Here is a 12,571-nt window from a genome sequence, read left to right on the forward strand (position 1 = left end):
CTGTGGTCACAAGCTGAACAGCAGCGCTGTGAGCTCATGCTGCGTGCGTCAGGCTTGGTAGCTCACTCAATACTGAGGCCCCTTACACCCAGGAATTTGGCCCAAAATTTAAAAAAAAAAATGGCGTCTGTTTACAAGAGCCCTGATGAAGGTGTGGTGAACCCTGTGTATCCGCGGGCCGTTTAAATCTGGCGTAGTACTCCAAAGCATCATATGATGCGATGCGCAATTTACTGCAAGTCGGTCAAAGCATCATATGATGCGATGCGCAATTTACTGCAAGTCGGTCAAAGCATCATATGATGCGATGCGCAATTTAAGGGTTATCCACAGGAAAAGGCTGGCTGGTTGGCCTGCTGCCAGCCAGCCCCCATTCTCTCCCCACTCCCTTCCCCTCCCCTCCCCTCCCCTCCCCTCCCCTCCCCTCCCCTCCCATCCCATCCCATCCCATCCCATCCCATCCCATCCCATCCCCTCCCCCCATCTTTGTCTCCTCCTTCTTCTTCTTCTTTTTCTTCTTCTTTTTCTTCTTTCTCGCCATCCTAGAGGCGTTACTGTGGCTCCGGTCCCGCCTTCGGCTGTTCTGTGTGGATGGGGCTCAAGCTGTTGTATGGGAGTTTGACCTTCATCATGCTTCTTTCCCAGCCGGGTCGAGTCGGGCTTCGGCGGTGGTTTTAGTCCCTTCCGCCTCTCTCGCGATCACTGGGTTCAGCCTCCGGAGGACTTGCGTCGGTTGCTGCATTGCCAACTCCCTCTTTGGGTTTTTTCGGGGTTCAATGCCTTTGTGCCTTCCCGAGCCTTCACTCAAGGTGTTCACGGATGCCTCGTCTTTCGACTGGGTCTTTGTAATCAGTGCTCACCAGGCCGGCCAGGGGCAGTAGGGTCTTTCTTTCCGTTGGGCTCACAGCACGAGACAGATGTTCGCGGCTGTTTGGGTGTCGCTTCAAAGGGTTTGAGTCACTGTGGTTCCACAATCCGGCTTCATTTGGACTACTCTCCGGGGTATTCACTGTCTGAACCTCAGGGGTTTTGTTCGGTCCTTGGCTCTTTGGGGATGGTCGTTTCGAGTGGCTTGTCTGCCAGATTAGCTCTCCATGCAGCTCCCATCCAGGGTGTGTCCATTGTCCTTGCAGACAGCCTGTCTTGGCTCCTTCCCCTGTCTGCGGAATGAATAGTCGACACCAACTCTTCCTGTTGTCCCTGCCGGACGTACGGGCGCCCGGAGGTAGACCTCTTCGCGTCAGCATGGTCTGGGGGTCTTACTGTATGTGTGGCACCCTTCCCTGACTGCAAAGCCTTTGCGGTGGACGCTTTTAAGCAGGACTGGTTGAGGTGGGGTTACCTGTATCTCTTCCCCCCTGTCCAGCTGTTGCTTCGGGTTCTGGCTCAGTTGGAGCCTTAACAGGGGAGAGTAGTCCTGTTGGCCTCTTGGTGGCTAGCCCAGCCTTGGTTTCAGGCGCACTTACTTGGTGTCCAAACCCACGATGTTTTCTGCGGCTCCACCTCTTTCAGCAGATCAGTCCCATCTAGTACCTGGCTAGTTCAATCTTCTCCTCTGCTCTTCGCGTCTGGTCTTTTTGTATGGGTTTATCGCCACTTGTATGGTGATCAAGTTGATGGTATCCCACCTGAGAGCTTCGTCTTGGCAACAATATGAAGTTTCCCGGTGTTCTTTCCGCCGTTTCCTCTCTCTTTGTAGGTTGTCTTCTATTTCTTATCAGGGTTGCTTTGTCCTTTCTTTCTTGACCTTTTCAGGGCCGTCCTTTGATTCCTCATACTGTCACCTCGTATCGTGCGGTGCTAGAGGAGCCGTTCCTGCTTGCTTTCGTGGTGGATGTCACTTCCTCCCCGTTCTGTAAGCTTCCTCATGCTTTGTTTCATCTCCAGCCACCCGAGCCATCCTGGTCTTTGGACCGGGTGGTCTCTTTTCTCTTCTCTCCTAGGTTTGTGGAGGCCCCTTCAGTTCAGGTTTGTTTTCCCAAGGCTCTCTATCCTGTTGGCCTTGGCCTCTGGGAGTCGGATCGGGGAGCTTCATGCTCTCCTCTGGCGCAAAGGTTTCTGCTCTTTCGGTCCTGGTAGTAGGTTTGTTCGGTTGCAGCCATCTCCTTCTTTTCTGGCAAAGAACATGTCGGCAGCTTTCCGGAGGGGCCCTTGGGCTGTTGATGTTTGGTTGGTCAGGATGGGGGGTTGCATCACATGTTATATATGATTGTGGCTCTTCGCTATTGCCTGCACTCCACAGCCTCTATAGCCGGGGATGTGCTTTAGGTTGACACGGTCTCCATCATTTCCTGTTCTGGGGCTCGAGTCTCTCAGATCTTCCGCAGGCCTATTAAATCTAGCCAGTCTGCGATCTACCCTCACGCTCATGATGTTTAGAAGTTTGCGGCTTTGGCTGCTGTGTTTAGGAACATGTCTTTGGCTGACATTAGTGCATGGGGTTTTGAAGGTCGAACAGGGTTCTGGCTGCCCATTATCTCGTTAACACTTTCGCGCTTTAGATTAGAGATAACTCGTCACCGTTTTTTCTTACGATTCCGCATAACAGCCTACTTTTCTCGTCCATCGAAAAAATATTTCTATAAATTCCATTTTTTAACCGAAATGGATGGGGATACTCTCAGATTATATACGTTTTGTAGAGAATTTATTTGCGAATTTTTTGGTACCAGAATGAATATTATATCACATAAACTTCTATGAGTAAAAAAAAAAAACACAAAGTATGTTTGGGGGTGTGGCGGGTGTGGCTCTGGGTGTGGCGGGCGTGTGGCAGTGGGTTCCCTTTAGCCGTTGATATATCCAACACGTGGGAAATATTTGTATGTGTTATGTATATGTCTGTGTAGGGAATTTTACTGCGATCACTGTCATACAAATTATAAAATGTTTCAACAAGTATAAAATGACAAACATCAAACGAACGAAAACAATGCGTTCGTTTCTGCCGCGAACGCATACTGAGCGACGTGGTTCTATATTTGGCGCTTCTCTTACACATGCTTTGTACAAATGTTATACATTCATCTTATAGAAAATTTTATTGCAAACACATTGGTATAAAAAAGAAATACGTACATAGAAAAGTAGGGTCAGGAAACGTATAAATGTATAAACTTTCCAAGCATGATTTCCCCCCTGTGTTTTCGCCAGTGCGCTCGCGGCTAACTACTCTCCACTTCACACACTCTTGCGGGTGGGCAATTACCTATATTAAACATTCATATGCATATGTCCGTGTAGAGAATTTTATTGCGATTCCAATGATACCAAAATTAGCGATGTAGGACAACTGTAGGCTTCGCAACCATTAAGAGAGTGGAAACATTTTGTTGCTGTTTGGCGCTCTCGGCGAGTGATCTGCATAGTTTTTTATTTGGTGTTGATACTCCTTATGCTTGGGCGGCATTTTATAGGTATGCTCTTATAGACAATTTCATTGCGAATACAGTGATACCAAATTTAAATACGTGCGCCTTCAATTATTGTCAGGACAGTCAAAAGAGTGTACACTTTTTCGGTCTTACCGCGTAGGCGTGCGAAGTGCCGAAAGCATCTGGGGTATTGTTTTTTTTTGAGCGCCGAGAGCGCGAAAGTGTTAATGTGCCGGGCCCTCTACGGTCTTGTCGCCTTGGGTCGGCGGTTGCAGCCAGTTGTTCCGTCTTCGTCACAAGTTACGCGGTGCGTCCGCCTCCCGGGTAAGTCCCTCTTTTTCCTACTCTTTGGGTAGCTAGCTCCAGGGAGCTGACGGACTTCTCCCAGAAAACCAGCATTGACTGTAATGAAACTCCATTTTCTGGGTAGAGCCCCAGAGGCACCCTCCCTCCCTCCGTTTGGGGTGCCTACCATCCTGAGTGTCCAATTCCAGTCGATGGCAGACATAAAAACTTTCATGCAAGGGAGTTTCATAGGCCATTGCTCTCTGTGCCTCTCTGAGGGGACCATATTGTGGCTGGTGGTTCCTTTGTAGGCATGACCGGCTCCGACCAAGGGAACCGGTCGGCCGAGTGGACAGCATGCTGGACTTGTGATCCTGTGGTCCCGGGTTCGATCCCGGACGCCGGCGAGAAACAATGGGCAGAGTTTCTTTCACCCTATGCCCCTGTTACCTAGCAGTAAAATAGGTACCTGGGTGTTAGTCAGCTGTCACATACTGCTTCCTGGGGGTGGAGGCCTGGTCAAGGACCGGGCCGCGGGGACAATAAAGCCCCGAAATCATCTCAAGATAACCTCAAGAATGACAACTCCATATTACTAATGCCCCAGACTAATAATAACTAATATTAGTCCAATAGCTCCAGGAAGCCTCCGGGCTCTACCCATAAAATGGGGTTTCATTACATTCAACACTTGTTTTTTTTAACATTGGTATAGATGTAGTGGTCTGTTATCTTCCAAAAGGTTTCATCATCATTGTGGTTACATTGAACATATATATAGTTTTCTCTTTTATTGTTCATTTTATATGAGTGGAAACTAAATTTATTTTTAGTATTACTAAATAATTTTGTTTATCTTTCCTATTTAACAGGTTGGTCACCTAACATTCCCAATCTTGTGTGAGTATGTCGAACCTAAAGTGTTCACCATCACAGATGAACAAATGATCGAAGGAATGAAACTTGTATTTGAGCGAATGAAGGTAAGCCTTTTTGGAATGCTTGTAATGCAGATTTTTTTTAGATACCCTGGGAGCTCTATATAGCTTGCACTCTAGTGAAGCCAAGACCTAAGAAGTACACCAGGTTTCTGAGACCTATGCTGATCTAGCAGGAGCCAGGACCAGAATCTGGCTCTCTCTATGAGGCAAGGGAACCTTTTGGAGCAGAGGTTGACCAAAAACCAAGAAAAACCAATCTGAGAGAGAGGCAAAACAAAACTAAACAAACTTTTGCTTGAAGAAATTAAGAAATTTTCAATTAAACAAGGCAGTCAATCATTGCCTTTGACAAACATTACTGTACTATGATGAACCTGATGGCCACCAGATGGTGGTCCAGGTCATTCGGGAACCCAGCCAACCATCCTCTTCACTCACCTGGTGCAGTTGAGGCCGCTCGCTCTTCTTTCAGCTAAGTGGTGATGACAAATTCTGGAACTGTAGCTCTATCGGAGGCTATTGCTTTATTTGATCCAATTTTGTTTCATGAATGTGTTCAGTTCCACCAATATTGTGTATTCTCTGTATACTACTTTGCTCTGGTTGTGTGCCAGGGGTTACCTTCCCTAGTAGCCAGCCTGCATTTTCCTTGCTGTATCATAGATACCTGCTCTTGAGAGTTGGGTTTCACCTCATGTTCTCAGTTGACTGGGACAAGTTCATATCCCGAGTTCATTCCATGTCGGATTGTGCAGTTTGCAATTTCACAGGTTGTAATTCGTAATTTTTTAGTATCATTGATTCTTTCTCTTGGATGTATGGCTGCCCTCAACCTTCCCTTGTGGATGATTGTAGATCTGTGTCTTGCCTCCCATGGTGTTTAATGGGATTTTTGAATGTTTTCCTGTTTCTTTGGGCTCTTTGCCCTCATCTTTGGAGTTTTTACATTTGGCTTTTCTAGTTCTAGGCTGTAAGAATGGTTTGGCTCATTCTGGCTGCACTGCATGCTCCTTAGTCTGCAGGCTTTGTGCCCTTTGCCTTTCAGGCACCATTCCTGGTCATAGTGAAGTGTTCTGTTTATTTTCACTTTGGGTCTGAGGCCATTGGTTCTCTCTGGTTCGTTGGTTGATTCTCTGGGCTGTGTGCTCTTGGTTTGTGTTCCTTACACCTAGTTCTTTTGAGGAGTGGGTTCCTGGCTTGGGTTAGGGTTCCTCCACTTCACGTATGTGACTTTCTGGCTACCTCTTTCCCCAGTTTTGGGAATGCCAGGTGTACCTCAATCTTAGGCTGGGTTCTCTTCTTCTGGTGGTTAGTTCTGTGCATTTGTCCAGCTTTTGAGGTCCTTTCTGAGTCAGAAAGTTTGAAGTATTTCTTTCTCTGTTTTTCTCATTCCTGGTGCTATTTGGATATTATGTTCTGGCTGAGGTTCTTTGGTGTCCTCGAGTAAGTTTTCTATCCAGAACCACTACTAGATCTCTCTCTCTGAGAATTCTTTAAAGCTATTTCAAATAATTTATAGGTTGTGTGTGTGGTCTATTTTCTCTTATTCCACATTCCAGAATGTGGCATTTATTCACATTAAATTCCATTTGCCAAGTGTTGCTCCATTCACTTATTTTGTCCAGGTCTTCTTGAAGGGCATGACACTTGTCTAAGTTTCTTATCTTCCCTAGTAGCTTGGACTCACCAACAAACATGTTCATATTATTCTATATTCCTTCTCGTAGATCATTTATATGGACAATGAACAATGGTGTCCATATACTACTGAACCATATAGTACTCCTCTAGTACCATTTCTCCAGTGTGATACATTGCCTCTGATTACTGCCTTAATTTTTCTGTCAGAATTTTTTTTATCTGTCAGAAATTTCCCTGTCACTCCTCCAGTATTTCCAGTTTCCAGAACAACCTCTTTTGTAGGACTGGAAAGCCTTTTCTATGTCTAGAAAAGTGCAGTCAACCATATTATCTCGTTCCTGTAAAATCTCTTGTGGCTCTGTCATAGAAACTAAATACAATAGATTTGTTACACAGGCTCTTCCTAATCAAAAATTTTGTCTGTCTGTTTTTATATCATTTTTCTCCAAGTGTTCTACTCATTTGGTTTTAATTATTTTTTCCAATGTTTTGATTACTATGCTCATGAAGGACACAGGTTGTAATTAACGGGGTCTTCCCTGCTACCATTTTTGTTTATTAGAACTGTGTTGCCTTTTTCTATATATCTGCCAAGACTCCTGTACACAAAGATGACTAAAAAATCAATTGAATTGGAGTGCTGAGCTCAGATGCACATTCTCTCAGAGCCCAAGGTGAAACTCCATCTCGGCCAACTGCTTTGTTCCTACTTGGCTCTTTGAGTAATTTTTCCACTTCGTTTTGAGACACCTCTATGTACTCTGTTATTCTCTGAAATTTATGTTTTGTCTGGTTCTCTGAAAACTCAATTTTGAAAACAAAAACTCAAACAAACACATCTTGAAAATGTTCATTTTGTGTTTTCACACATTTCCTTTTCATTCTCTGTAAATCTGTTCTCGATTTTCAAGCCCTGAATATTATCCTTTACCTGCAATTTGCTTTTAATGAATTTATAGTACTGTACTGTATATGCCTGGTTCTGTTTTACATTTGTCTGCTCTCCCTTCTCAAAAATTTGTTCTGCATCTCTTCTCACTGCCATGTAGTTGTTTCTTTCTTCTTTGTATTACTGGTCTTGGAGATCTTCTGCCCTTCACACGGCTTTGCTTCACCAGAACACAAGCTTTGGGGAGCTACCGAGGACCTACCAGAAAAAAGTACAGTATTTCAATATATTCAACACTTGTTTTAAGCAATACAGTACCTTATTGTCCTGATTTTAATCTTTTTAATAATATAGTAGAGTATGGATTTTTACAGTTTACAAATAATAATACTGTATAATTCAACATGAAATTTTAGATTGTGTATACTGTTTTCCGTGATCGCTACTGTCTTCGCTACTTTCCATGGTCTCTACAACACCCTCACTCTCACTTATGTCATACTTTGACCATTACCTTTCCTCTGGGCCCTGTTTCCTTTCACCACCTTCCCTTTTATGTACGATTGTCATGCTTGCAAGGTTCTCTCTCGGTTCATGTTACCAATGTTTCTCCTTGTGTCGTTCCATCCTTGCCCCCCCCCCATGGAGGGGACCTTTTTCCTAAGTTTTGAAGAACCTTGACCCACATGACTAAAGCTTTTACCCCTCCTACAGTTCTGAAATGCCTTTTCCTTGCTCACTTTTCTTCACACTCCCGCTCCATCTCCGTCTTCACAGATGGGTTTAAGTCTGCTGATGGTGTAGGCTACTCTGTTTTTCCTGACCGCACTTATATGTGTCGCCTTCCTCCAGAGGCTAGCATCTTCACAGCAGAACTTTATGCTGTTCTCTTGTATTATTATTATTCTCTTCTAAAATACTCCCTTGTATTTCCTGACTGCACCAATATGTGTCACCTGCCTCGGGAGACTAGTATCTTCACGGCAGAACTTTTTGCAATTTTGTGTGCTCTTCATCAACTGCTTTCTCACTGTCATTCTTCCTTTGTTGTTGTCGTTGACTCTCAGAGTGCCCTCATGGCTCTAAAGTCCTTTAATCCTGTCCATCCTGTGGTTGTCAAAATTCAATATTAGCCGTTTCTTATCACCAGCATATTTGAGACAGTCGAATTTTGCTTGGTTCCCAGCCATATTGGTGTTTCCTTAAATGAGCATGCAGATGCTGCCGCGAAGGAGGCTATCTGCGCTTGTCCCATTTCCCGCAGTGGTGTTCCTTATTTCGACTTCTACCCAATTATTCATTCCTCAAGGTCTCCTGTTACTGGTAACAAGCTGTGTGCTCTTAAAGGTAGCGTGTCCCTGTGGCCTTCCTCCTACCACCGTAACCGGCGGTGGGAAACAGGTTACACATTGGCCATACCCATTTAACTCACGGGCACTTATTGGAGCGTTGCCCTGCTCCTTATTGTCCAAACTGCATTGTCCCCTTATGTACGTGCATATCCTTGTTAAATGTCCTGACTTTCAGGATGTGTGTGTGTCTTGCGTTTCGACTGTCCCTTGTGGTCATCGGGCCCTCGATAGTATCCTTGGTGAATCTGATACCTTTAATGTTGTTTGCCTTATGTGCTTTTGTTCTCGTATTGGCATCCCTAGTGATATTTAGCGCCTTTTGAATATCACGCACATTTGACGGTGCTACAAAGCCTCCTCGGCTTGGTGCCTTCTTTTGATAATTACATACTTCCCTGGTGCTGTGGTTACAACTATTCACCCTCAGAGTTGTCTTCTTTGAGGTATTCTTCTCTGGGAGAAACCTTTTGAGTTCACTCAGTGCTAATAATTGAGGACCTGGCCATTGAGGAGAGATCCTTAAATAAAGAGGGAAAACTGTGTAATTTCTGACAGTATATTCTGAACTATGGTGTGTGCCCCTTTAGTTTATAGGAAAAAGAGTACTTGCAAGGTTACTCGTCTCATTGGGGCTGGTCACCTAGGCCTGATGAGCCTGCAGTAACATGGGATGACCTAGTGGACCGAGCATCTGGAAAGCTCAGGAGCTTTCTAGGTGCTGCCCAGAAAAGAGCATTTCATTCCACTCATCATTTTATTTCTTTTTCCAGTTGGTTGTAGAGGCTGCCCCTGGAGCTGCTGTGTATGCTGCAGTCAAATTAATGAAAGAGTTTGATCCAACAGCTCAAAAAGTTGGCGTCATTCTCTGTGGAGGCAATGTGGACTTGGAATGTTTGCCATGGGTCACTTACAAGAAGTCCTATTAACTGGCATTGCTTTTAGACATTTACAGTATTTTTAATTATTTTTACCTACACACACACACAACCTATGAAGCAAGAATGGAGGCCATTTGAACAGGCTGATTTGTAAACCTCATCCTGGAAATATTCATGCATGAACACATTAAGCAAGCTACAAGAATGACGGAAGGGGATGTTCCATCAATACTGGATTTAATATTCACTGTGGATTTACTGGATTTAATATTCACTGTGGATTTACTGGATTTAATATTCACGGTGGATTTATTGGATTTAATATTCACACTGTGGATTTCATGAGTAATAGAATCATCATAGAAATCCAGTCTTCCTGATTCTTGTGCAAGAGAAAGCAAAAGTCTTTTTTTTTTTTTGATGACTTAAGTAAGAAATTCGGTGCAACTGATTGATAAAACAATTGTGGCAGGTCATAAGGGTTTAACAGATCTAAGGGTAGTGTAAATTTACAACATGGAGCAACTGAATTTGTTCCAAATTGGTCAAAATCATTGAAGGTGGAAACTATGTGGAAACTATTGGGCTTAACAAGTGTCTAATGTTGATGAAACTGGCATGTTGAGAAAAAAAATGCCTGATAATATACATTTCCAAAGAAAAAAAAATACCTTTCTTCAAGGCTGCAAAAGACTGCCGAATTCTGTTGCTTGGAGGAAATACGGCTGGTGATTGTAAACTAAAGCCTCTGCTTGTGTACCCTCCACAAAATCCCAGAGCTTTAAAGACTGTGCCAAAATCATCTCTTGGCAGTGGTGTGGAAAGCTGCTCCCAAGGGTAACATAACATGTATTTAGAGACTTATATTTACACCAATTTGTGCCTAAAGGAAATTATATTGTGCTAAAAAGAAGATTGATTTTAACGATTTGTTCGTACTGTACAGTGCACCTGGACACCCTATATACTTTGACAATTTGAATAAAAGTATCAAGGTTGTATTTTTGCCACCAAACACAGCCTCTTTGCTGCTACTGATAGACCAAGGAGTGATAAGATCATTCATCACCCAGAGAACCTTTGTCTAGGCACTTCATGTAACTGATAACATAGGCAGTTACCTCATGAAGCTGGACAGGTTACAACATGTAAGAGTCATTTAAGAACATGGAAAAATCGTGGGGTGAAGTTAGTGACCAACATGAATGGTGTTTGTCGTCAATTTGTGAATCATTTCAAGAGTTGTGAGGAATAGTTGAAAAAACTGACAGGAAACATTGTTGATATTGCAACAGAGCTAGATGTTGAGCTAGATGAGGAAAATGTGGAAGAGTTGTTCAGCTCTCATTCAGAGGAGCCCTTTGATGATGACCCGCTTGTGTTTGCAACCCATGCATCATCTTAAACATCAACAGCAGCCACTGACAGTAAAGATGACCAGACAACCTCTGCCACCTGTGCACCTACTGCCTCTTGCACCACCAACTAAATCTCTTCTCTCCTCAAAAACAGCTAACTTTGACAAGCAGGAGAACTCCATCTTTCAAGGTAATTAATGTAGTGTGTCTTTGTATGTCACAAAAATACTGATGTTGTGGTGAATTTTGGTGGTCTGGGAACGTATCCCTCTTTTATAGCATTGCAGTGGAAAATCTTGTTCTGCATTTTGAACAACTGCTCTTCGAAAACTGTTTCCGAATGTAACCTGGTTATAAATGAGGGGAACACCCTGTATTTCATATTTTGTCAAACTTCTCCCTTTAGTACTGTATTAAATACTAATAAAAAATCATTTATTCTTTTTTTAATATTATCCTTGGTTAACCCCTTGCTAATACTGTAATTAATCATTTAGTATTTAGATTTATAACTTTTCTGGGGGAAAAGGCCCAAGGTGGCTCCCTCCAGCTACCTACCCGGGTAGCCCTACACATATTAGTGATGTGTCGCACAAGGCCCTTGCACATCATAAACACTGGAGACCACAGACAAAATCTGATTCACTCAGTTAACTATGACCGAAAAAGTAAGATTAATAATTCTAACACAAATTTTCTCAATATTTCTTATGTTTCTTTTCACTGTCGATGGTAATTGAAAAATCAATTCTTCAAAATTCATTTTTATTTCTAGTCTGACGCGACACTTGAACGCGTTTCGTAATAACTTATTACATTTTCAAAGACTTTAGTTTACACACACACACCTATAACCTGCAAACACTAAACAGAGTTCTACTATGCTATGATTTAAACAGCTTTCATCTTATATACCCGCATTTTGGGTGAGGTGATATGTTACAATAGTTTTGGATGAGGTGAACAAAACTTTCAACACAAGACAGAACACGAAACAATGGGTATAAATTGGGTAAATTAAAGGGAAGAATGGAAGTAACTGCAAAGGGCCTATTGGCCCATATTTCTTGATTCTTCTATATTGGTGCGGAGTCTTGAAGTGGGTAGAATATAGTTGTGCATTAATTGGCTGTTGATTGCTGGTGTTGACTTCTTGATGTGTAGTGCCTCGCAGATGTCAAGCCGCCTGCTATCGCTGTATCTATCGATGATTTCTGTGTTGTTTGCTAAGATTTCTCTGGTGATGGTCTGGTTGTGGGAAGAGATTATATGTTCCTTAATGGAGCCCTGTTGCTTATGCATCGTTAACCGCCTGGAAAGAGATGTTGTTGTCTTGCCTATATACTGAGTTCTTTGAGGCTTACAGTCCCCAAGAGGGCATTTGAAGGCATAGACGACGTTGGTCTCTTTTAAAGTGTTCTGCTTTGTGTCTGGAGAGTTTCTCATGAGTAGATTGGCAGTTTTCTTGGTTTTATAGTAAATCGTCAATTGTATCTTCTGATTTTTGTCTGTAGGGATAACATTCCTATCAACAATATCTTTCAGGACCCTTTCTTCCGTTTTATGAGCTGTGAAAAAGAAGTAACTGTAAAATAGTCTAATAGGGGGTAAAGGTGTTGTGTTAGTTGTCTCTTCAGAGGTTGCATGGCGTTTCACCTTCCTCCTTATGTCTTCAACGAAACCATTGGAGAAGCCGTTGTTGACTAGGACCTGCCTTACCCTACAGAGTTCTTCATCGACTTGCTTCCATCCTGAGCTGTGGCTGAGAGCACGTTCGACATACGCATTAACAACACTCCTCTTGTACCTGATGTTAGACATCTGCAGGAGCTGAAAGAGGCATTTAAGCGGAA

The 12,571-nt window shown here is 43.2% G+C and overlaps 1 protein-coding gene across 2 annotated transcripts in view; it reads left to right on the forward strand.

Annotated features, from left to right (window-relative positions):
* LOC123753491 (serine racemase) overlaps positions 1-11,152 on the forward strand; it is an 86,825-nt gene extending 75,673 nt beyond the window's left edge. The window contains exons 7-8 of one of the 2 annotated variants that reach the window (XM_045735476.2): positions 4,532-4,642; positions 9,253-11,152. In XM_045735476.2, the coding sequence (XP_045591432.1) occupies positions 4,532-4,642; positions 9,253-9,408 (267 nt within the window). In that variant the 3' untranslated portion in view covers positions 9,409-11,152. The remainder of the gene's footprint in view (positions 1-4,531; positions 4,643-9,252) is intronic. The other variant, XM_045735477.2, reaches the window with a different exon arrangement.
* The last annotated feature ends 1,419 nt before the right edge of the window (positions 11,153-12,571 follow it).

The sequence above is a fragment of the Procambarus clarkii genome, chromosome 6 (genome assembly GCF_040958095.1).
Source record: "Procambarus clarkii isolate CNS0578487 chromosome 6, FALCON_Pclarkii_2.0, whole genome shotgun sequence".
In the NCBI taxonomy this organism is placed as follows: domain Eukaryota; kingdom Metazoa; phylum Arthropoda; class Malacostraca; order Decapoda; family Cambaridae; genus Procambarus; species Procambarus clarkii.